Consider the following 25,230-nt stretch of genomic DNA (forward strand, 5'->3'; position numbering starts at 1 on the left):
GAAACTGCAGAGAAAGTGAGATACTCTCATAGTTATAAGCATTGCAGGCAAAATCTTGGTATGGTTCTTGGTTCCTAATTTTGGAAGAAACAAATTGATAGGGGCAACATTTCTCTCAAGATATAACTGACTCCTCCCCGACAAAATTAAAAAAAAAATATCTGTCTATATATATGTGTGTATATGTATGTGTGGCTGTAGAGACTTTAGGGAGCCTAAGTCCAGCATAGTGGTTAAGTGCTACGGCTGCTAACCAAAGGGTCGGCAGTTCAAATCTACCAGGCGCTCCTTGGAAACTCTGTGGGGCAGTTCTACTCTGTCCTATAGGGTTGCTATGAGTCGGAATCGACAGCACTGGGTTTGGTTGTTTTGGTTTTTAAGTCCAGAGAAAAGTTTACTTCTAGACTAAGCTATAACCTTTTTTATTATAGAGGCATTAACAAGTAATAAACACCTAGGTAAACAGACACCTATTATTATTAACAGGTAACTAGGTATTAATTGCCCACCACCCATTGCCATCAAGTTGATTCTGACTCATAGTGACTCAGAGGCACCTAGGTAAATAAGAGGCCAAATAAAACAAAACTTCAAATTAATGATACTAAATCACAAGATTTACTTGGCCAAACCCACACCTTTGGGATAGAAAATGACCAACAGAAGAGACTATAAAAGAATAAACTATTCCAAATTGGAAAAGGCAAAGATGGTGGTTTGATTCTTTAATCTCATGTAGTAGGTTTTTAATAAGAACACCTGCCAATCCCCATACGCTTGCTCTAGGGGGTAGAATTCTAACTAATAAGGACCTAGATGTTTTGAAGCCTTGTTAACCTGTAGAAAACTAATAAAGTATGATTTCTTCCTGTCTGCTAGAGGAGATAACCTCAAAGTCTGGAGTTGTGTTGCCCTGTGGAGCCTTAAACAATGTCTAATTTAGCAGTCTTCTTCCTGCATTTCTCTCTCCTACTCTCTCAATGCCAGTTCATCAAGTCTTTTCTGATATACTCTCATTATTCTGCTGGTCCCCTCACTGTCTATTGTATGAGAAACTTGTTTTTAACAACGTTAGAACTGTGTACTAACCTCAGCCCTGCATCTTCATAATGTGGGTGATTCACAACGGGCCGGAGAGCAGAGAGTTTAACACTAGCCATCGTGGGCATGGCTCCTGCAAACACCGCGTCTGAGAGACAAGAAGGAAGTTCTCAGGAAAACACTCAGGAGAGTTCAAGGAGTCTCCTTCCAGTTCCACTCAAGTACTTCACAGCAGAAGAAGCTGAGGCCCAGAGAGATTAATGACTCCAAGATTCACTGGCAGAACCAAAATGAAGCTAATGACATGATAAAGTGGTGGCCAGCAAACAGGCTTGAGTAAGATATTTTCCTTGGAAAGTAGAGCCTCATCATCACCATTAACAGCTACTTTTCTTTCTTTTCTAAAAAACATCTTAGAAATCTTTCCTGATTCTAGGAAAGAAATATCAAGTTAACTAGAAAAGTTTTGTAGCACCAAAAAATTCTGGAAGATGATCTAACATTCAATCGTTTGACAGATACTCTGATGACAACAAGGGCTTCCTCTTCTGTACATGAATAAGTTATTACAGTCCATGAGTTCATCTCAAGAAGGAATGTGAAGGACACAAAATTAAAAATTCATTAGGAAAAAAGCATAATGAAAATTATTTTTAAACATGGCATGTGCAAATTTGGATGAATTTTGAAAAGGCTAGAATTTATGGGAAACAACAGAATAAGTTACTAAGAAAATATATGTAGCATTTCCCCTGCAAACAATTAAGTAAGATTGCTATCTCACTTTTTAGAAGCACCACTGCTTTGGAAGCTGAAAGGAGCCTGGATTTAGGATTTTGCGATGGTATATAAAATTGTGGGAAAAACACAAACTTTATTTAATAACATTTTTACCTGGTTTAGTACTGTATTTGATCCATTCTATAAGTTCCTCTTGAGGCAAATTGCTAAACTCTCCAACGATATTCCACTGGGTTTGTAGATTTGCTGAACCTTGTATTGACATTGCTGCTAATACAGCAAAAACAACAGCACCAGGATGTGCTTTGCAAAAGAGCCATCCAAATAGCTGAAACCAATTTAAGAATGCATTGGAAACTGTTAGTACAAAGGAGCATGTACCTAACGAGCTGTCAAACCGTCTTCCCAGAGAAGAACACCATCTCTACTCTAGTCCCTGATAAGGAGATAATTACCCTAAGATAATTATCCAGAAACAGTGATCTTAGGGAACTAAAGAATTCTACCATCAGCCATATATAGGTGAGATATGATTTAAGAAGTTCTTTTCTCAACCTGTTCTCCCCATCCTAGACTCAGGTAAGGCCAGACCACCTGCATAATTTGAGGTACACAATGCGAAATGGAAATTCATGCCTCCTTGTTTATAAATTACCAAAGAGCTTTCAAGACGCAACAGTAGAGCATTAAACCAAGTGTGGGACCCTTCTGAGTGCCGGGCCCTGTGTGATTGAGAAGTCACATGCCCAGGAAGTCAGCCTGGGTAAGGTTCTCTATTGCCAGTCATGCTGATAACAGACACGGAGTTCAAGATGAGAATCTTCCAACCAGCCTCCTTTCCTGGCCCAGCCTGGGGAGTCAGGAATAGTGGCCCCATCCCAGGTCAGCCTTTGGAAAGTCATGGCTCTCTACACAATACCAACATTCTGATTGGGAACACCTTGAGGCTGGCCAACTTTTTCCATATTCAAATAGTCCATACTCAACAGGAATACTCTGTCCCTACTGTTCTTCCCTGTTTTTCTCTACATGTCTGTAGAGCTAAATTTCAAGCTCTTTAAAGACATACAGCCTTTAATTTTTTTATTTTTCTATCCACCACTCTACTCCCATCTATTTTCTAAATTTAAAAGGAGTACTGCTGTTGCACTGCAGCTCTTAGTTGGTGGGAAGGTGACACTATGAGCAAGGAGGCAGTTATCCAGGGTAAGCAAGCCGCAGATAACCAAAGATGACTTTAACTAAATTTAAAAAAGTAAAAGTCGGGGACATGCACACAAATGTACATTCAAATAAATGAAACATATTCTTTCAAAGAGCTTGATACCAAAAAAGAACATTTAATTTGAAAGGACCAATAACTTGAAATCAATTGTTAGAATTCTTTGTAACATGAGTGTCAAAACAAAACAAACAAATATTTCTACAATTAAGCACTGCTTCCGGGTCCTGGGTTTCCGTTAGCACCTGCGGCCATCGCTCACGAACTCCGCCTGCATAGATCTGGTGCTTGCTGTATGCCAAAGACTATCCGATTTGGCCCTTATCCTTTAGGACAGATTAGTATAAAGCCATGAAGAAGTTATTTATAATTGACCTACAGGGATCTAAAGAACTTTGGACAACTCAATATTATTTTAGGACCACTCAATACCAACAGCTGAAGTAAAATTATCATCACAGCCATAACTCCCAAGTGACTAACGTCTTACCTGTCTTGAACAGATCAAGGAAGCCATAACGCACATGTGTGGGGTCAAGAAGAGTTTTAGTCTCATAATTAAAATACCCAGGGCCGCATAGGCTAGCAGCTGCAGTGCATGATAAACCAGCTGAGAGGGGGAGAGAGAAAACGTGTTTTACTCCCATTTGTGAAGTTTAAGAAAATACTGTTAAACACAAACACAAAGAAAAGGGTACTTTTAGCCACAAAAATCAATACTACTTTAATGCCTGCAATTTCTACAACAATTTTTAAAAATCACTATTTTAGATGGCTGAAGTTATAAAGTCACTAAAGCAAACTTTTCTGCAATTCTGCCGAGGGCCAAGCCTGTGGTTAACAAAGCCCACATTTCTGAGTCTACCACGGTGCCACCATCAGATCAAATCAGGAAGGTGGTAAAAAGAAACGACTCCTGTTTCAAGATCCTGGATCGCCACCTTGGAACTGCCATTAAAACCTAGGTTGATTACGATGAGTTGGGAGCAACACCCAGTCACATCTCCAAAGCCTCAGGGTAAAGTGAGCCAGAGGAGAGGGATTTCAAGTCATGTAAGACACTCCTCATATACAAATACATGAGGCTTCAGAAACAAACTGCTATTACTGTAGGGATTACCAAAGCAGAGCAAATGCGTTTCCTACTTAATAATTGTTTTAACAAATCAATGGTCAGTAACGCTACACACAGCATTCTCAAAAAAATACTAAAAATATTTTGAAGATGATCAGAAACAATTGCCAGTAAACTTAGAAGCTGTAACTAGAAAGCAAAGTCCAAACATACTAATGTTAAAATCAGTAAAATTTCAGTATGTTAAGTCTTTACCTCTCCATGATCAAACTGGTGCTTTCTGAAACGGGAAAAAACAAAACAAGTACTACTCAATCATTTTGAAGAACTTAGTTCATTTACATGCATTTTTATCTTAGGAGTATGAGTTTGACAACTTCTGTGATTTTCCCTCAGGACACACATATGTAAATCAAAATAACTAAAAGGAACAGGCCCAAATTGGTGTCACAGTCATTTAAGACAGTTTTTTTTTTTATTTTTAAAAAGACAATGTTGTTATATCTCAAATATTCGCCTATGTGGATATTTATGAGGCCAACAGAAGACACAGTGCCTATCAGATACATCACTTGTGATATCCTGGCAAAGCAGGGACTGAAGAGGAATTCTGAGAGCCTTCACGGTGCCATGTCCCTGCGTCCCACTCCCCACATTCCCTCGGGTCTCCCATAACTATACTGCAATAAACAATTCAGGGCTGGGGAAGTAGCCAACATATAAGAATTTTCATCACCTCTGCAATATACAAATAGTCACAACATCCCATGTTTAGTTTTGCCTGGCATCTTTACTTTGTAGAGAAAAGACTCATGTTTACAGGTCTACATAACCTCCCATATCTCACTCCTGTCCCCTACAGGCAAGTCCCATCACAGCAATGAGGGAAATTTTGAAAATGAGAATCCGATCATGTCACTGCCTTACTATTTCACCACTCCAGTGGGCTCCCTTCGCAGTAAGAATAAACTCTAAACTCCTCACCACGGCACACATGGTCTTCCTTAGCTGGCCCCCACTTCCCACCCTCGGAACTCATCTCCTACCAAGCTCCCTCTTCTTGACCGCTAGACCAATTCCGTTCCTTACAACATCAGAGAGGCCTCTGACTATCTTGCCTTCAGTCCTCCTTCTCTCTACTCCATCTCCCTCTTTTATTTTCTCAAAGAAAAGAAAGCTCTCACTTACTGGTTTACTTGATTAGCATCTGTCTCTCCCTACTAAAACGAACCCTTTAGAAGTAACGGATACAAATCCATCCATGCATCCATTCAGAGCACCTAAAACCCTGGGAATACATCAATAAACAATGTGGGAAAAGCCTTTGCCCTCACAAAGCTCACATCTAAGTCAAAAGCAACAAACACAAAGCAAATAAACAAGCACATACTACATGACATGGTGATAAAAAGCTGTGTAGAAAAATGAAGCTGGTAAAAGTGTGGGTGACAGGAAGGCATATATTAATCAGTGTGGTCCCCGATCAAGTAATATTTGCACAAGACGTGAAGGAGCTGAGAGATTCCTCAGGGAAGAGTATTTTAGGCAGAGGGAACAGAAAACACAAAAGTTGGGCTAACCTCAAGGACAGGGTGATCAGAGAGAAGAGAGGGGAGGGGACACCAGAGATGACAAGGGACCAGAGGGTGCAGGGCCCTGGAGGTCATGATAAGGACTTTGATTTCACTCTGATTTGAAAAACTATCTGGACAGAGGAGTGACATAATCTGACTTCTGTTCTCAATGGATCACTTCACTGTTGTGTAGAGGACAGCATGGGGAAGACAGCTACCAGCAGGGAGCTTTGTTAGGAGGCTCCTGCAATAATCCAGGAGAGTTGGTGTGATAAGGACAAGGATGGAGGGGGTGAGTGGCAGACAAAATATGTGGATGGATTGGCTGTAGGATGTGAGAAAAACAGCAGTCAAGAATGACGCCGAGGTTTCCGAGCTGAGCAAACAGGAAAAGGGAGTGGCTATGAGAGACTCGGAGGATACTGGAGAAGCGTGTTGGCACAGGGTGTGCATGAGAGGCTCGATTTTGTAAAATTGGAGATTCTCATCAGACATCTAAGTAGAGATGACAAATAAGCAGATAAGTATGTAAACTTGAAGATCAAATGAGAGATCTGGACTAGAGATACAAAACGTGTGAGTTGATAACACATCTTCTCTATCTTAAATCCATTGCCATGGAATAGCAATCCTACAGAACAGAGTAGAACTGCCCCACAGGATTTCCCAGGCTGTAATCTTTATAGATCTGTGGAAAGAGAGGATGGAAAATCTCAATATCATCAGTCAGAACAAGGCCAGGGGCCCACTGTGGAACAGACCATCAATTGTTTACATGCAAGTTCAAGCTGAAACTGAAGAAAATCAGAGCAAGTCCAAGAAAGCCAAAATATGACCTTGAGTATATCCCACCTGAATTTAGAGACCATCTCAAGAATAGATTTGACGCATTGAGCACTGGTGACCGGAGACCAGACGAGTTGTGGAATGACATCAAGGACATCATCCATGAAGCAAGCAAGAGGTCATTGCAAAGACAGGAAAGAAAGAAAAGACCAAGGTGGATGTCGGAGGAGACTGTGAAACTTGCTCTCGAACACTGAGCAGCTAAAGCAAAAGGAAGAATTGATGAAGTAAAAGAACTGAACAGAAGATTTCAAAAGGCAGCTCAAGAAGACAAAGTAAAGTATTATAATGACATGTGTGAAGAGCTGGAAATGGAAAACCAAAAGGGAAGAATACGCTCGGTGTTTCTCAAGCTGAAAGAACTGAAGAAAAAATTCAAGCCTCGAGTTGCAAAAGTGAAGGATTCTATGGGGAAAATATTAAACGACACAGGAAGCATCAAAAGAAGATGGAAGGAATTCAGAGTCATTATACCAAAAAGAATTAGTCGATGTTCAACCATTTCAAGAGGCAGCATATGATCAGGAACCGACGGTACTGAAAAGTCCAAGCTGCTCTGAAGGCATTGGCAAAAAACAAGGCTCCAGGAAATGATGGAATATCAATTGAGATGTTTCAACAAACAGATGCAGCGCTGGAGGTGCTCATCCGCCTATGCCAAGAAATGGAAGACAGCTTCTTGGCCAGGCCAACTGACTGGAAGAGATCCACATTTACGCTTATTCTCAAGAAAGGTGATCCAACCGAATGTGGAAATTACAGAACAATATCATTAATATCACACACAAGCAAAATTTTGCTGAAGATCATTCAAAAACAGCTGCAGCAGTATATCGCAACAGGGAACTGACAGAAATTCAGGCCGGTTTCAGAAGAGGACATGGAACCAGGGATATCACTGCTGATGTCAAATGGATCCTGGCTGAAAGCAGGGAATTCCAGAAGCATGTTTACCTGTTTTACTGAAGATGCAAAGGCATTCGACTGTGTGGATCATAACAAATTATGGATAACGTTGCGAAGAACGGGAATTCCAAAACACTTAATCGTGCTCATGAGGAACCTTTACATAAATCAAGAGGCAGTTGTTCGGGCAGAACAAGGAAACACTGATTGGTTTAAAGTCAGGAAAGGTGTGCGTCAGGGTTGTATTCTTTCACCATACCTATTCAATCTGTATGCTGAGCAAATAATCCAAGAAGCTGAATTATTTGAAGAAGAATGGGGCATCAGGATTGGAGGAAGACTCATCAACAACCTGCATTATGCAGATGACACAACCTTGCTTGCTGAAAGTGAAGAGGACTTAAAGGACTTGCTAATGAAGACCAAAGACCACAGCCTTCAGTATGGATTGCACCTCGACATAAAGAAAACAAAAATCCTCACAAATGGACCGGTGAGCAACATCATGATAAATGGAGAAAAGATTGAAGATGTCAAGGATTTCATTTTACTTGGATCCACAATGAACAGCCATGGAAGCAGCAGTCAAGAAATCAAAAGATGCATTGCATTGTGTAAATCTGCCACAAAGGACCTCTTTAAAGTGTTGAAGAGCAAAAACGTCACCTTGAAGACTAAGGTGCACCTGAGCCAAGCCATGGTATTTTCAACCGCATCATATGCATGTGAAAGCTGGACAATGAATAATGAAGACCGAAGAAGAACTGATGCCTTTGAATTGTTGTGCTGGTGAAGAATATTGAATATAACATGGACTGCCAGAAGAACGAATAAATCTGTCTTGAAAGAAGTACAACCAGAATGCTCCTTAGAAGCAAGGATGGCAAGACTGTGTCTTACATACTTTGGACATGTTGCCAGGAGGGATCAGTCTCCGGAGAAGGATATCATGCTTGGCAAAGTACAGGGTCAGCGGAAAAGAGGTAGACCCTCAATGAGGTGGACTGACACAGTGGCTGCAACAATGGGCTCAAGCATAACAACAATTGTGAGGATGGCGCAGGACCCGGCAGTGTTTCGTTCTGTTGTGCATAGAGTCGCTATGAGTTGGAACCAACTCGACGGCACCTAACAACAACAATCTTTATAGAAGCAGACTGCCACGTCTTTCCTGGTAGGTTTGAACTGCCAGCCTTTTGGTTAGAGCTGACCACTTAACCACTGCACCACTAGGACTCCTTTTCTCTATAAAAAATAAGCACTGATATATTCCCAAGGCCTAGAACAATGCTTAGCACATAGAACTCAATTAATTTATTCACTCAATCATTTAGAATGAATGAATGATTCAACAAATCCCTAACTCAGGAGTGCACATCTGATTGGAAAATTTAGCTTCAAAAATACAACAACAAACTCAGAAAAATTATGGAGCAAATAAAACAGGTGAAATGAATCCCTCTTTATTCTTCTTTCAGGCCAAAATAAAAATTATCAGAGTTACCATTTAGTAAACACCTACAACGCTAATATGCTCAGTAATTCTATTAACTCTAATCTCAAAACCATTTATTATCCCAATTTATAGCCTAAAAAAGTGTCACACAGCTACTAAGTGGCAAAGTCCTGAAAAAAGGGGATACTGGTTCTTTCGTCGTGATAATTTTTTCAACGTGTCACCCATTTCTCCTTTTCTTTTTATACTGACCTATGACTTTGGTGTTTACATGAAATACATCAATGTGTCACTCCCTTTCAAAAAAAAAAATTCTGATCCTATCTGAATTGAATCCCAAGAACCCACTGGTTTTTAATTCATTTCTATAATTACTCTACAGTTGACTTATTCTTGAAAGGATTACTTTGTTTCTGTGAAAAGTTCCACCTTTGTATCTCCTTCCCAAGGTCTTCAGAAACAGTCTTGCCTCAAATGAAGAGGAATTTTGGCACTACATACCAGAACCTTTAACTTGTCCCCAGTCCTCCACTCAAATGCTTCAGGTATAAGTAAGGGCACCATGACAGCAAATTGTTCCTAAATGAGAACCAGGATGCTCTCAGGAAGGAGAACATTCAGTGATTTATTACTGGGCTGGTAGAGATTTAGATGTGGGAAAATAAGACCATGTATATCCAAGTTATAGAAGAAAGCCCAGACACACATGAATTCCTAATTACTTTCTAAAAAATCCCACAAAAGAATGAAAGTAGACTTAAAATTTCTTTCATTCCATCCTCTAATCTTATACTTTGAATAGATAGTTGGGGGTTTTATCCTTCCAGCCACCCCCTATACACAAACAAAAATACAAAATCTCATATTTTAAACAAAGGCATAATCATCCTATATGTAGTGTTTTAATATATAATTTTTTTAATTCAATGACATATGATGGAAATATTTCCATAAAGATGGCCTAGCATTTCACTCTATGATCAGGTCATAATTATACAAATTCCTTACTAATGAATTGTTTCCATTTTTTCCATGACAAGCACTACCACAGTGGTCATTTTTTATATTATCTCCGCATTCCCATAGGACATATGCGGAAGTGCTGGGCTAAAAGTTGGACCCACTGTATGTTCTGCCAGGTATGGACAAACCACCCTTCCAACCTTTTTCCTCCCACCCTTGCATGCACTGGATATAATTAACCTTTTTCATCTTTACAAATTTGATAAATAAAAAGGTTTTTGCTCTAATATGAAATTTATTTCATTATTTCAATTGTAATTGTACAATTGAGTACCTTTCCATGTGTCCATTAGTCATTTGTATGTCTTCATTCAAGTGACTACTATTTCTTTACTATGTGCCTGCCACTGGGTATAAACTGTGGAATTGAACAGAAATGACCCCTCCCTCAGGAGACACAGGCAACACATCAATAAGTGCAAATGACGATAACTGCTGAGAAGGGAAGGTAGAGGGTGTGATGATGGAGAACAGTGAGGAAGGGGACAAATAATCTACTCTCAAATGACTGTCAGGAAGAGCTTCTAGAAAAAGTTGACATTTAAAAGCCAAGGAGTAAAGCAGTTACTCTTGCAGAAAGTTGGGCTAGGGAGAAGAGATGCAATAATAATGGGCATAGGGAGCAACCCCTGCAAAGTTCCAGAGGCAGGTCACTATTTTCCATGATTAAAGAACAAAAAGGAGGCCTGTCATGGATTGAGCTGGTCTCTCAAGAATGTCTGTCAACTTGGGTTGGTCATGATTCCCACTGATGTGTGATTACCTACCATTTTGTCATCTGATGGGATTTTCCCTGTGTGCTGTAAATCCTATCACTATGATGCCGTGAGATGGATTAATGGCAGTTATGCTGATGAGATCTGCAAGATTAGGTAGTGTCTTGGGCCTGTCTCTTCTGAGATATAAAAGAGAGAAGCGAGCGGAGAGACTAGGGGACTCATACCACCAAGAAAGCAGTGCTGGGAACATAGTGCATCCTTTGGACCCAGGGTTCCTGCAAAGTGGAACTCCTAGTCCGGGGGAAGATTGATTAGAATACTGACAGAGAAAGCCTTCCCCTGGAGCTGACATCCTAAATTTGGACATTTAGCCTACCTTACCGTGAGGAAATAAATTTCTCTTTGTTAAATTCATCCACTTGTGGTATTTCTGTTACAGGAGCACCAGATTAACTAAGAATTTCGTACTGAGAGTGGGGTGCTGCTCTAACAGATACCTAAAATGTGGATGAGGTTTTGAAACTGTGAATGGATAGAGGACAGGCAGCAGCAGAGAAGCAGAAGCAGCAGAGAACCAGCAGCAGCAGAACCAGGAGACCAGTGCCAGACAGCACTGGAGTCGACCCACAGTGTAAGAAAGCTGAGTGCCTATGCGCAGGAGGCTTCCTGGTGGAGCGGGGTGCCTCCAGGTACTCATCAGTAGAGCTACAGAGCTTTGGAATACTTGCCCAAGCAGGGGAGATGCCAGTATGAGGCCTGAAGAGCCAAGAAGCCAAGAAACCAGAAAGCAGAAGCTGAAGAGACAAGGAACACAGAAAGCCAAGCTGCCTCAGTCTCAAAAGGTATGGCCACAACCTCTGGGGTTTCAAAGGGTGAAGCCATGGCCCCTGGTATTTCTAAGGGTGGAGTTGCCACTCAGATGGACTAGGAGAATGGTGCGCCTAAAGCCGAGGGAGCAGAGTTACCGTCCCTGTAGTCCTGGAAGGTGGAGCTGAAGCCCAATGCTGAGGGACCTCCACTCAGAATCCAGAGAGTGTGGACAATACCTAGAGCCTGGAGGGCAGGGCTATTTTGTAAACGGTCTTAAAGAATAGATGAATTTTTGAATTTTGGACTTGGAGTTGATTTAAAACTTTCACTATGATATGATGGGGTGAATATGCTTTATATGTGGCAAGGACATGAATTTTGGGGGGCCAAAGGGTAGAATGTCATGGATTGAATTATGTCCCCCAAGAATGTCTGTCAACTTGGCTGCATCATGATTCCCAGTGATGTGTGATTGTCTACTATTTTGTCATCTGATGTGATTTCCTTGTGTGCTGTAAATCCTATCACTATGATGTGGTGAGATGGATGAGTGGCAGTTATGTTGATGAGATCTGCAAGATAAGGTAGTAACTTGGGCCAGTCTCTTTTGAGATATAAAAGAGAGAAGTGAGCAGAGAGACAGGGGGACCTCGTACCACCAAGAAAGCAGTGCTGGGAGCAGAGCATGTCCTTTGGACCTGAGGTCCCTGTGCAGAGAAGCTCCTAGTCTGGGGGAAGATGGATGACGAGGCCAACAGAGAGAGTAAGCCTTCCCACGGAGCTGACACCCTGAATTTGGACTTTTAGCCTACTTTACTGTGAGGAAATAAATATCTCTTTATTAAAGTCATCCACTTGTGGTATTTCTGTTATAGGAGCACTAGATAACTAAGACAAGGCCCATGGGACATCCATATGGTGGGGAAGAGAAAATAAAAACTTCTTGTTCTCTGAAATGCCTCTCTGTGTTCTTCACTCATGTTTCTAATGGGTGTTCAGCATTTTTCTTATTAATTTGCAGATTTTTATATGATAGATATTAATCCCTTGTCATATATTGCAAATTATTTCCCTGAATTTGAATTTGTCTTCCTCTCCCTCAACAACATTTAAACAAAAGTATTTATCAGGTCAACTTCATCAATCTTTCCTTCTAGCTTATGGGTTTTATGTCATCTATTAAAATAAGATTATAAAAATATACGCCTGGGCTTCATTTTTTTATGTTTAAATTTTTGATCCAGCTGGAATTTATTTTGCATAAAAAGTAAGATATGGGACAGCTTTGGATTGCCTGTCCTTCTCTAAAAAACGCAGTCCGTAGGTCCCAAAATCAGTCAAAGAATGATGTATTTTCCCTGGTGAATGGAAGAACGAAGCTGCGTCCTTCAAGTGTCGACTATGCATAAGAGCACTGTCAGATTGTGCGGGATGAGACTGGCGTATGAATAAGTGATGCTCTGCAGAGATGGGGAACAATGAGAGGAGCAAAGAAGGCGAATGACAATCAAAAACATCAATTATCAAATGCTGATAATCATGAAACACCCATGAAATAAATGCATTATAAATACTGATGTAATAGATTAATAGAGGAGTTAATAAAGATTATTAACAGCATATTTACCTTATATGTGTTTGTTGTTTAGCTAAGGCACCCCACATATCATTAAAAACCTGTAAATAGATTTTAAAACACTTTAGAATAGCAGTTTTGGGAAATATAAAATCTTAACTAAAACTTTTAATTAGAAATATGAGAAGTATTTGGAGATACAATGAAACTCAGAAAAAAAAACTTGTAACAACATAATCTTATATTTACAGTGTTTGATCATATCTAATTTCATACCCAACACCATCATAAGGCAGGTTTTTTTTTTTTTTAATCTTCTTTGCAAATAAGCAAACAGGCTCAAATGGATTAAATGGTCTTCCTGAAGGTGGACAACTACTAAGAAGCACTGCTGGATCCTGAAACCATGTCTTCCAGCTTCAGATTAACATATCAGCACTCCTTCTACCATGCCAAGACTGTTGGCCCTGCATCTCCTTAACCATACACACACAAAGCTGGAAAACTGGCTCAGGGACTGATAATCACAGCTAGATAAGTATCTGAATACACTCCCTACATTTTCATATTCAGCAGGAACTGAGAGGTCATCAAATCTGAAATCCTATCTACAGTATGGACATTCTCTAGGACATTTCTGACAGAATTTAATCCAGCCTTGAAAGAACCATCCAGCTGCTACTTGAATGCCTAACACTTTCCCAGTCAGTCCTCCCCAATTATGGACAGCTTTGGTCAAAAGTCCTATCTCCTGGAACTGGCCATTACTTTTTTTTTTTTATATAATTTTTATTGTGCTTTAAGTGAGTTTACAAATCAAGTCAGTCTCTCACACAAAAACCCATATACACCTTGCTACACGCTCCCAATTACTCTCCCCCTAATGAGACAGCTCGCTCTCTCCCTCCACTCTCTCTTTTCGTGTCCATTTTGCCAGCTTCTAACCCCCTCCACCCTCTCATCTCCCCTCCAGGCAGGAGATGCCAACATAGTCTCAAGTGTCCACCTGATCCAAGAAGCTCACTCCTCACCAACATCCCTCTCCAACCCATTGTCCAGTCCAATCCATGTCCAAAGAGTTGGCTTTGGGAATGGTTCCTGTCCTGGGCCAACAGAAGGTCTGGGGGCCAGGACCACCAGGGTCCTTCCAGTCTCAGTCAGACCATTAAGTCTGCTCTTATGAGAATTTGGGGTCTGCATCCCACTGCTCTCCTGCTCCCTCAGGGGTTCTCTATTGTGTTCCCTGTCAGGGCAGTCATCAGTTGTAGGCGGGCACCATCTAGTTCTTCTGGTCTCAGGATGATGTCGTCTCCGGTTCATGTGGTCCTTTCTGTCTCTTGGGCTCGTAATCGCCTTGTGTCCTTGGTGTTCTTCATTCTCCTTTGATCCAGGTGGGTTGAGGCCAATTGATGCATCTTAGATGGCTGCTTGCTAGCGTTTAAGACCCCAGACGCCACTCTTCAAAATGGGATGCAGAATGTTTTCTTAATAGATTTTATTATGCCAATTGACTTAGATGTCCCCTGAAACCATGATTCCCCAGACTCCTGCCCCTGCTACGCTGGCCTTTGAAGGATTCAGTTTATTCAAGAAACTTCTTTGCTTTTGGTGTAGTCCCATTGTGCTGACCTCCCCTGTATTGTGTGCTTTCTTTCCTTTCACCTAAAGCAGTTCTTATCTACTATCTAATTAGTGAATGCCCCTCTCCCATCCCCCTCCCTCCCCCCTCTCGTAACCACAAAAGAATGTTTTCTTCTCAGCTTAAACGATTTCTCAAGTTGTTATAATAGTGGTCTTATACAATATTTGTCCTTTTGCCACTGACTAATTTCACTCAGCATAATGCCTTCCAGGTTCCTCCATGTTATGAAATGTTTCACAGATTCCTCACTGCTCTTTATTGATGCGCGGTATTCCATTGCGTGAATATACCATAATTTATTTATCCATTCATCCGCTGATGGGCACCTTGGTTGCTTCCATCTTTTTGCTATTGTAAACAGTGCTGCAATAAACCTGGGTATGCATATATCTGTTCGTGTAAAGGCTCTTATTTCTCTAGGATATAGTCCAAGGAGTGGGATTGCTGGATCGTATGGTAGTTCTATTTCTAGCTTTTTAAGGAAGTGCCAAATCGATTTCCAAAGTGGTTGTACCATTTAACATTCCCACCAGCAGTGTAGAAGTGTTCCAATCTCTCCACAGCCTCTCCAACATTTATTATTTTGTGTTTTTTGGATTAATGATAGCCTTGTTGGCGTGAGATGAAATCTCATTGTAGTTTTGATCTGCATTTCTCTAATGGCTAATGATCATGAACATTTCCTCATATATCTGTTAGCTACCTGAATGTCTTCTTTAGTGAAATGTCTATTCATATCGTTTGCCCATTTTTTAATTGGGTTATTTGTCTTTTTGTAGTTGAGTTTTTGCAGTATCATGTAGATTTCATAGATCAGACGCTGATCAGAAATGTCAGAGCTAAAAACTTTTTCCCAGTCTGTAGGTGAAGTCTTTGGATGAGCATAGGTGTTTGATTTTTAGGTGCTCCCAGTTATCTAGTTTTTCTTCTACATTCTTTATAATGTTTTGTATCTGTCTAGCCATGTATTAGGGCTCCTAACATCCCTATTTTTTCTTCCATGATCTTTATCATTTTAGATTTTATATTTAGGTCTTTGATCCATTTTGAGTTAGTTTTTGTGTATGGAGTGAGGTATGGGTCTTGTTTCATAATGAGGTACAGGTCTTGTTTCATGCCATACTTCTGTCTAAGGAATTAGAATGAGTGTAATCTTATTTTCAAGTGACAGGCTTTAAAATATTTGAAAGCAATTATCCTCTTTCCATTGGGATCTTTTCTTCTTTAAATAAAACATCCCAGCTTCCTGAATCTGATCCTCTTTAGCCATCCAGGTGGCTTTTTCTGTATATATTCTAGATTGCCAATGTCTAATGTTTGAGTACCTACGAGGTGTACACCCAGACAAAGTATGCAAAGCAAAAGTGCAAAGAAAGTACAGGGTCTGGCATGCAGGAAGAAGTGACTATATATGTGCTGACTAGAGTTGAAAGTGCTGTGGGGATACTAAGCTGAATATATATGATGTCCGATGTGGGGGCTACGGTGCTGACTCCGGTTCTTGCTCTCCTCCCTGTTTTTGTTTTTTTTTAAGAATTTATCTTATCTTTTGTTGTTGGAAATATGCATAGCAGAACCCCCTAGCTTTTTAATGGACAAAATGTAAGGCTAGTAACAACCTCTCTGACCTTCCAATTCTGCATCCATCAAATGGGGATGATAATATGTGTCTACCCTAAAGGACTGTCAAACAACCAATTGAAATAACATGAGTGAAAAGATCTTGGGAGAGTATAAAGCACAATACGAATGTATAACATGAATGAAAATTATAGTGCAGAAAATCCTACAAACATATGACATTGGTTAACACAGAAATCACTAACTACAAACCAGAAAACTTTCAGAGTCTAACATTTCTTATTTGATCACGGATTAATTTCAATTCATTACCTTTAAAAAAAGAGAATATCATACCTGCTCTTTCTCATTAAAGACTGAAGATTCTCTGGCCTGATGTACATCTAGGCTTAGAATTTCATTATCATAGCCAAGTTAGAAGTCTAAACATTTTATTTTATCTATTTTATTAATACATCATTAATAATTTATTTTCCTTTTGATAAATATGATCCAGGAGTTAGTGGATACTGTACAAATCACTTAGAAAGGTATATATTAAATGTTTTAAATAGTAAAAAAAAAAAATTTTTCAATTTTTAAAAAGAAATTAAAAATTTTTTTAAGATTAAAAAAGAAACAATATATAAAAATTAAAAACAAGTCAGTAATGATTTACTTAGACAAAGCAAGTTGTATCTGGGAGAACAGAGTCTCTTTAACTATTTCTTCTCAAATAACATCAAAATCTGAGCCATTCTCTTCCTGTATCTCTTTTATACAAACAGATACCAGAAGATTTTAAAGGCTTTTAACTGTGGATCAATAACTATGAGTAAGAAAATACAGAATACGTGTCATTAAACCCACGTAATAAGTTTATCATATTAACACTTAGCTAAGTGTAAAGACATGTAACCATGTAAAAACAAGAACACGTTTTATTACAAGGAAGAGCTATTAAGTGATAAGTGATAAACATACCTTTCTAACAATTGCAATAAACACTACAAGAACCACAGGAAGCAGCAATGTCTTTGTATACCTCAATGGAGTCTGAAATTCACAGAGATGTTTTATTAGAGGAAAACGTTATTTTAGACAGACAAAATTTCATTGAAAATAATGAAAGTGAAATTTTAAAAAGTTTACATAGAAAAACAGTAGCATTCACCCATCTACCTACTGACTCCTACCATAAAAATGAAGGTACTTTCCACAGAAACAAACTTCCCTAGAGTGGTGAGTAAAAAACATTAACAAATACAGTTCTTACAAATTACGAACTTACAAACACTTGTAAATATGAAATATGACTGGAGAGATGACTGTTCACTTTTTGTCCGCTCCTTGCCTAACCAGAAAGCTTGACCTAATATTAATCTAAGGTCAACAGAGCTCCTCTAAAAAGCTTTTCCTATACACTTTGTGGGGAACAAAAATCTCACCCATGATACATACACACAAACACAAAATCATGACTAGTGTTTACAAGGTGAACAAAAGGTATTTTTATATCTTCTTTAGTAACGTAATCATAAAAAAATATTTTTAGTAACAAGCTCTACAACACTGTACCCCTCAGCTCCTCTCAATAATTTATTTAGGTCAGTCTTAAAAGAATCCCGGCCTTGAAATTTCCAAATTGTCATTTATTTGCTTTCCCACATATCCCCTTACAAAAGTAAAAATATATTATTGAGTCAAAGACTGTTTGCCTTTCTAAATACTTTTAAAAAGAGAAACCTAGTCTCAACCACAGGAGCCCTGGTAGCGCTGTGGCTAAGCACTCGGCTGCTAACTGAAAGGTCAGCAGTTTGAACCCACCAGCCACTTTACAGCAGAAAGATGTGGCAGTCTGCTTCCATAAGATTAAGAGCCTTGGAAACCCTATGGGGCAGTTCTACTCTGTCTTACAGTGTCCTTATGAGTCAGAATTGACTTGATGGCAGTGGGTTTGGTTTTGGTTTTTAGTCTCAACCACATTAGAAACACTGGTACTTCTTAATTCGACAAAGTATACAGTAAGTAGTATTGTCTACTTTTTTTCACTCATTACTCTGATTTTCTCACCCACTGTTCCATATTGTTGTTATTGGGTACCGTCAAGTTGATTTCAACTCATAGCAACCCCATGTCACAGTGTACAACTGCCCCATAGAGTTTTCTAGGCTGTCATCTTTTCTGGAGCAGTTCATCAGGCCTTGCTCTAGCACAGCCACTCAGTGGGTTCCAACTGCCCTACCTTTCGGTTAATACCCAAGCACTCATCATTGCACCACCAGGGCTTCTAAAGGCCAGTGGCTAAAAAAGGAATCTTTAGATAATATTATTCTTCCCTAAACTCTGTTGTTACTGTTGGCGTAAAAAGACAGGAAAGAAAGAAAAGACCAAAATGGATGTCAGAAGAGACTCTGAAACTTGCTCTGGAAAGTAGAATAGCTAAAACAAATTGAAGAAATGATGACATAAAAGAGCTGAACAGAAGATTTCAAAAGGCAGCTCGAGAATACAAAGTATTATAATGAAATGTGCAAAGATCTTCAGTTAGAAAACCAAAAGGGAAGAACACATTCGGCATTTCTCAAGCTGAAAGAACTGCAGAAAAAATTCAAGCCTTGAGTTGCAATATGGAAGGATTCTAACAGCAAGATACCGAATGACACAGGAAGCATCAAAAGAAGATGGAAGGAATACACACAGTCACTGTACCAAAAAGAACTGGTCCATGTTCAACCACTTCAGGAGCTGGCATATGATTAAGAACCAATGGTACTAAAGGAAGAAGTCCAATCTGCACTGAAGGCACTGGTGAAAAACAAGTCTCCAGGAATTGACAGAATACCAATTAAGATGTTTCAACAAACGGATGCAATGCTGGAAACACTCGCTCATCTACACCAAGAAATTTGGAAGACAGCTATCTGGCCAAATGACTAGAAGAGATCCATATTTGTGCCCATTCCAAAGAAAGGTGATCCGAAAGAATGCAGAAATTATCAAACAATATCATTAATATCACACACAAGTAAAATTTTGCTGAAGATAATTAAAAAATGGTTGTAGCAGTACCTTGACAGGAGCTGACAGAAATTCAAGCAAGATTCAGGAATGGACGTGGAATGAGAGATATCACTGCTGATGTCAGATGGATCTTAGCGGAAAGCAAAGAATACTAAAAAGATGTTTATCTGTGTATTATGCAAAGATATTTGACTGTGTGGATTATAACAAATTATGGACGACAAAGAACAGGAACTTCAGAACACTTAATTTTGCTCATGAGGAGCCTGTACATAGATCAAGAGGCAGTTGTTTGAACAGAGCAAGAGGATACTGAGTAGTTTAAAATCAGGAAAGGTGTGTGTCAGGGTTGTATCCTTTCACCATACTTATTCAGTCTGTATGCTAAGCAAATAATTTGAAAAGCTATACTATAATGAAGAACATGGCAACAGGATTGGAGGAAGACTCATTAACAATCTGCTATATATAGATGACACAACCTTGCTTGCTAAAAGCGAAGAGGACATGAAGTTACTTGAAGTAACTGAAGATCAAAAACTTACTTGAAGAACTTACAGCCTTCAGTATGGATTAAACCTCAACATAAAGAAAAAAAAAAATCCTCGCAACTGGACCAATAAGCAACATTTTAAATGGAGAAAAGATAGAAGTTGTCAAGGATATAATTTCACTTGAATCCACAATCTACAACCATGGAAGCAGCAGTCAAGAAATCAAATGACATATTGCACTGGGCAATACATTACTTTGAGAACTAAGGTGCACCCAACCTAAACCATGGTATTTTCAATTGCTTCATATGCGAGTGAAAGGTGGACAATGAGTAAGTAAACCCGAAAAAGAATTGATGCATTTGAGCTATGGTGTTGGCGAAGAATACTGAATATACCACGGACTGCGAGAAAAATGAACAAATCCGTCTTGGAAGAAGTACAGCCAGAATGCTCCTTAGAAGCGAGGATGGCAAGGCTTCGTCTCATGTACATTGTACAAGTTATCAGGAGGGCCCAGCCCCTGGAGAAAGGCATCGTGTTGGCTAAAGTAGAGGGTCAGCGTAAAAGAGGAAAACCCTCGATGAGATGGACTGACACAGTGGCCGCAATAATGGATTCAAACATGGCAACAACTGCGAGGATGGTGCAGGACCAAGCAGTGTTTCATTCCGTTTTACACAGAGTCGCTGTGAGCCGGGACTCACTTGATGGCATCTAACAACAACAAACTCTGTTGCTGGGGGCTGTCAGGTTGTTTTCAACTTACAGCAACCTGTTATCACAGAACAGACCTGCCCTGTAAGGTCTCCAGACTGTAGTTTTTACAGGAGCTGATCGCCAGGACTTTCCCCTGTGCTGGGTGAATTCAAACCATCAGCCTTTTGGTTAACAGCTGATTGCTTAACTATTGTACCACCAGGCTTCTTAGTCCATATTAGATAAGTAAATAATTCTGATAATTTATTATACGCACTGCATACTTCACACAGAAATTCCATTAAAAAGAGAAGTTTCACATTTTCACTTTACTATTTACCTTTATAAATACTTGCATGGTACTTAATATTAAAATATAATCCTTTCTATTTTGTAAATTTTAAATTATGACTGAATCTAAGCAAAAAATCATGTGGCTAAAACTATTTTATCATTTAAATAATCAAACATTTTTCTAATAATAATAAATGTAAGAACAATATAAGACATAGGTGTATGCCTTAAATTTTAATGTCAAAACTGTGTTAAAGTAACAAAATTTAACGAAGTGTTCAAAAAATTTTTTAAATCATGTTCAAAAAACATTTTAAAATGTATTTTTTAATATTTGTGGTTAATGGAAAATCAGATTAGCATCAGACCTTAGGCCAGAAGACACTGGAGTAACATATTTAAGATACTCAAGGAAAGACAGACACATGGGCCAAAGATTTTACATCTCCCCAAACTGACCTTTGTGTATAAAGATCATAGGTAAGACATTTTGAACATGTAAAAACTCATGAGCCCTTCCTGAGGAATACACTGGAGAGCAAGTGTCACACAACCAAGGCATGACAAGAGGGGCTTCAAGTCAAAATGGGAAGCGAGCATTAAAAAAAAAAAAAAGTATTTACCTATACAATTATGACTTAATGATGGGAATAAAGATGACAGAAGAGTATGAGTGGTTATATGTGCTGGCAATGAAGATACAATGGCACTATTAAAACATGGAGAGGCAGAGTATACAGAAAGTACAATAATCTCAATGACTATTAAAAAAAGTTCCCACTGAGTAGACTGACTCACAGCAGCCCCATGTGTGTCAGAGGAGAACTAGGCTCCATAGGGTTTTTAATGGCTGATTTTTTGGAAGCAGATTATCAGGTCTTTCTTTTGAAGTAGCTCTGGGTGGACATGAAGCTCCAACCTATTGGTTAGCAGTCAAGTGCAGGGATTCCCTCACTGATTATAAAACCCACTGACATTGAGTCGATTCCGACTCATAGCAACCCTATACGACAGACTAAAACTGCCTCATGGGTTTTCCAAGGAGCAGTTGGTGGATTTGAACCACTGACCCTTTGGTTAGCAGCCTGAGTTCTTAAGCACTGCACTACCACGGCGCCACTCACTGATTACCAAAACCAAAAACCAAACCCAGTGCTGTCAAGTCGATTCCGACTCATAGTGACCCTACAGGACAGAGTAGAACTGCCCCAAAATGTTTCTGAGGACCGCCTGGCAGATTCGAACTGCCGACTCTTTGGTTAGCAGTCATGGCACTTACCCGCTACACCACCAGGATTTCCTCACTGATTATTGAAATAAATTGGAATCAGGTGGGAAGTAGGGCGGTGGCAAGAAGTTACTAGGTAAGTTCAGTATTACTCTCAGTAGGAAGATGAATAGAAAGGGCTAAGGATAGTATATAAAGGTATTAATAAAGAAGTACCATTTAGAACAAAATCATAAAATTTTCTAAACACCAAAAGATACACCAGAGAATATAGGCACATGAGAGAATATGCAAAGGAGACAAACTACACTGTGAAAGACAAGAGTGTTCTATTAGAATTATAAATTCTTTTATCATTTCTTAAAAACTATTAATGTTCCTCTAAGTATGAAAGTTATATGTGTTTACTGTAAAAGCTTAGAAAATGCAGAAAACATACACATGACAATTTCACATTTTAATCAGTTATCAGCCTTTCCTCTCTGATAGCTCGTCTATTAACATCCTTCAGTGACTTCTGCATATGTGTGTGCCGGTGGGATGTGTTTGATGGGAAGGGGCCGAGGGTCCTTGGTATTTATTATTTATTTTTTTAATCAATTTGGACAAACTCCTATTATAATTACACTAACCCCTAGTCTCATTTATTATATTTATGGCCAGAATTATTCCAGTTAGTCATTTGCCCTTAAATTTTTAAAATATTTAATGTACAGATGTTTTCAGTGATGTGCAAATCTACTAATCATTTCCATATGAGCTCTCCCACTAGTATTATGCCCAGAGATGAAGTTAATATTCATGAGAAATGTCTCTCAAAAATATTTTTCAGGTTTCACTTATTTTTAACACATTAATTAACTGAAATGAAGTTTGATATATGTTATACAACCCTAACCTGACTCCCCATCATACACCAAGTTTCTCAAATACTATTCACTAAATAATACATCTTCTCTCCATTTATCTGTGGTGCTTTCTTCATCCCATATTAAGTATGTACACGTACACACAGGTAAGTACATGCACATGGGTCTACCCCACATTGCCTATTTTCTGCCACAAAAACGTTCTTGTCTTGGTATCTCTGTACTTTAAGTATTGTTGCTATCTGTCTTCATCCTTAAAAGGGAAAGATCCTTTTCACTGGCTTACTTTTTTTAATACCATAATTTAAATATATGATCACTATAGAAAATTTCAGAAAATGCAAGTTACAAAAAAAGTTAATCATCAATTATCTCTCCACCCAAAAACCAGTTTTGAGTTTTGCTTTCTTACACTTTACTATACATGTGTTACCTGTACTTAAATGAGATCGAGCCATTTGTTCACTCCATTTCACATCTTGAGCATCTACGTCAGTATGATATGATGTTAAATTGTCCCCCTTCCCCACTGTATGACCAAATCATCCAAGGGGCATTCTCCCTGAATCGGCACTGCATACCTGTACCACAGTCCCTATGAAGATCCCTGGGCACGTGGAGCACCGATGCTGGAAAGAGCTTTACTGTGTTCTTCAAATTCACTGAGGTCATGCTATGCCTCCACAAACCCTCTTCCATCACATCCCTGATAGTTAAAACTTTTAGGTAGTACCGGCATTGATGACGTCCTCAATAATGTTCACAGCCTTCTGCTAAGTCCTACCATTCCTCCACCTTTTATCAGCCATGATATGTCAGAACCATTTGCCAGAACACAAAATAAATGAAGACTGATTAGTCACTGGTTTTTTATGGGATAAGTCACTGTAGTAAATAGTCCATCTGCAGGAGACACTCGGAATAGGTCGTGGCTGAGGGCTCGCAGTGTGAAGCAGTAGCATCCACTGGCCTGTGGACACTGGGCTCGCTCTCACTTGGCCCCTGGGGCAAGAACGCATATGTCTACAGAATACCATGGACCAGTTTAACATGTACATACCACTGAACCAGACTTTTACAAATAATATAATGTTATAATAAACTGCAGGGGTGCTGTTAAAAAAGCCACACATATACATGTTTGTTGACCCAAACTAGCGTATTTCAAAATAATTTTATTTTATATAAAATATTATTAAAAGATCAAAGCGGTTTCCTGTGTATTATCTCATTTTGTTTCGACAATTTTTGTAGCACACTGCTGAAAACTAGTAAACTATGACACAAAGGGTGAGGGTCACCTGCTCAAGAACATCAAGTAATGTTGCAGGCTTGTGTCTCACAGTCCACTAAACATTCTCTCATTTCCTTCTAAACATCTGAGTACAGTTTTAGAAAGAAAAATGTTGTTGGAATGAAAAACTGGTAATCATATCTTTAAAGTGATGCAATCACTCAATTGAACAACAAAATGAGTGGCAATGTAAGAGCTTGAGAGCTTGGCTGAATTAATGCCTATCTTTGAAAAGAGGCAACTTGAAATGCCTCTGTGTTTACTCATCCAAGAACTATTGCTAGCCTCAATGCATGCTTCTAAGTTATCAAAATGCGAGAAGGCCATACACTTCAGGGATCTGCACTAAGGTAAATAGGAACTTTTCCTCTAAGCTGCCAGATTTCCCTTTTTCTTCAAAGTGAGATAACACCACGGAGGAAAGAGTTTGAAATAACAGGAGCACCCTTTATGAAAGATGAATAGACCTCTAAACATAAGGAATGAAAAATAGAAATCGCCTCTTACCTCCTTTTCCATAAAGTCAAACTCTGCTGCACAGGTGTACAATAAAGTATCAAAATCCTTGTAACTGAAGAATTTTGATGTTAATAAGTTGCCAATGTGAGCCTAATAAGAAACCAAATGAGGTACCATTAAGCCATTAAGCCATACATTGTGATAATGCATACCTTAATCTTAATGTGATCTAAAAATATTTTCACTACACTTTAGAGCCCACTGTAGCCATACAGGGCCTGCTTTTGTTACAGCATGAAGTGCCTTGCCATCCAACTTCACAATTCTCCCTTCTTTTGCTGACAAGTGATAGCTCTGACACCATCCTACCCTCCACGCTCAACATACCAAAGGTTTTATTGCCCTTGGGCTTTCCTGTTCATTGTACTAACCCTAGTAAAATGCACCATGCAACATGTTTGCAGGAGCCTCTCAGGAGGCGTGGGTTTGGTAATACATACAGACTTCTATGAATCACACAGGGGCAAAGGGCTATGAAGGAAAGAAACAGAAATACAATTCTGATTCCTGAAAGGAGACTGGAAAAACATGTTGAAAATGGAGATGATGAACAGACCTTGAATTAAAAAGCACCTTTTGACTGAAATCAACTTTTATGCAATTCTTTATATTTTATCA

General features: G+C 39.2%; 1 protein-coding gene across 2 annotated transcripts in view; it reads right to left on the minus strand.

Annotated features, from left to right (window-relative positions):
- DPY19L1 (dpy-19 like C-mannosyltransferase 1) overlaps window positions 1-25,230 on the minus strand; it is a 117,647-nt gene that overhangs the window by 11,984 nt on the left and 80,433 nt on the right. For both annotated transcript variants that reach the window (XM_049893287.1, XM_049893286.1), the window contains exons 14-20: window positions 24,601-24,702; window positions 17,176-17,247; window positions 13,041-13,090; window positions 4,335-4,359; window positions 3,495-3,614; window positions 1,936-2,110; window positions 1,090-1,189 (exon numbers count right to left, since the gene is read on the minus strand). In XM_049893287.1, the coding sequence (XP_049749244.1) occupies window positions 1,090-1,189; window positions 1,936-2,110; window positions 3,495-3,614; window positions 4,335-4,359; window positions 13,041-13,090; window positions 17,176-17,247; window positions 24,601-24,702 (644 nt within the window). The remainder of the gene's footprint in view (window positions 1-1,089; window positions 1,190-1,935; window positions 2,111-3,494; window positions 3,615-4,334; window positions 4,360-13,040; window positions 13,091-17,175; window positions 17,248-24,600; window positions 24,703-25,230) is intronic.

The sequence above is a fragment of the Elephas maximus genome, chromosome 8 (assembly GCF_024166365.1).
Source record: "Elephas maximus indicus isolate mEleMax1 chromosome 8, mEleMax1 primary haplotype, whole genome shotgun sequence".
Lineage (NCBI taxonomy): Eukaryota > Metazoa > Chordata > Mammalia > Proboscidea > Elephantidae > Elephas > Elephas maximus.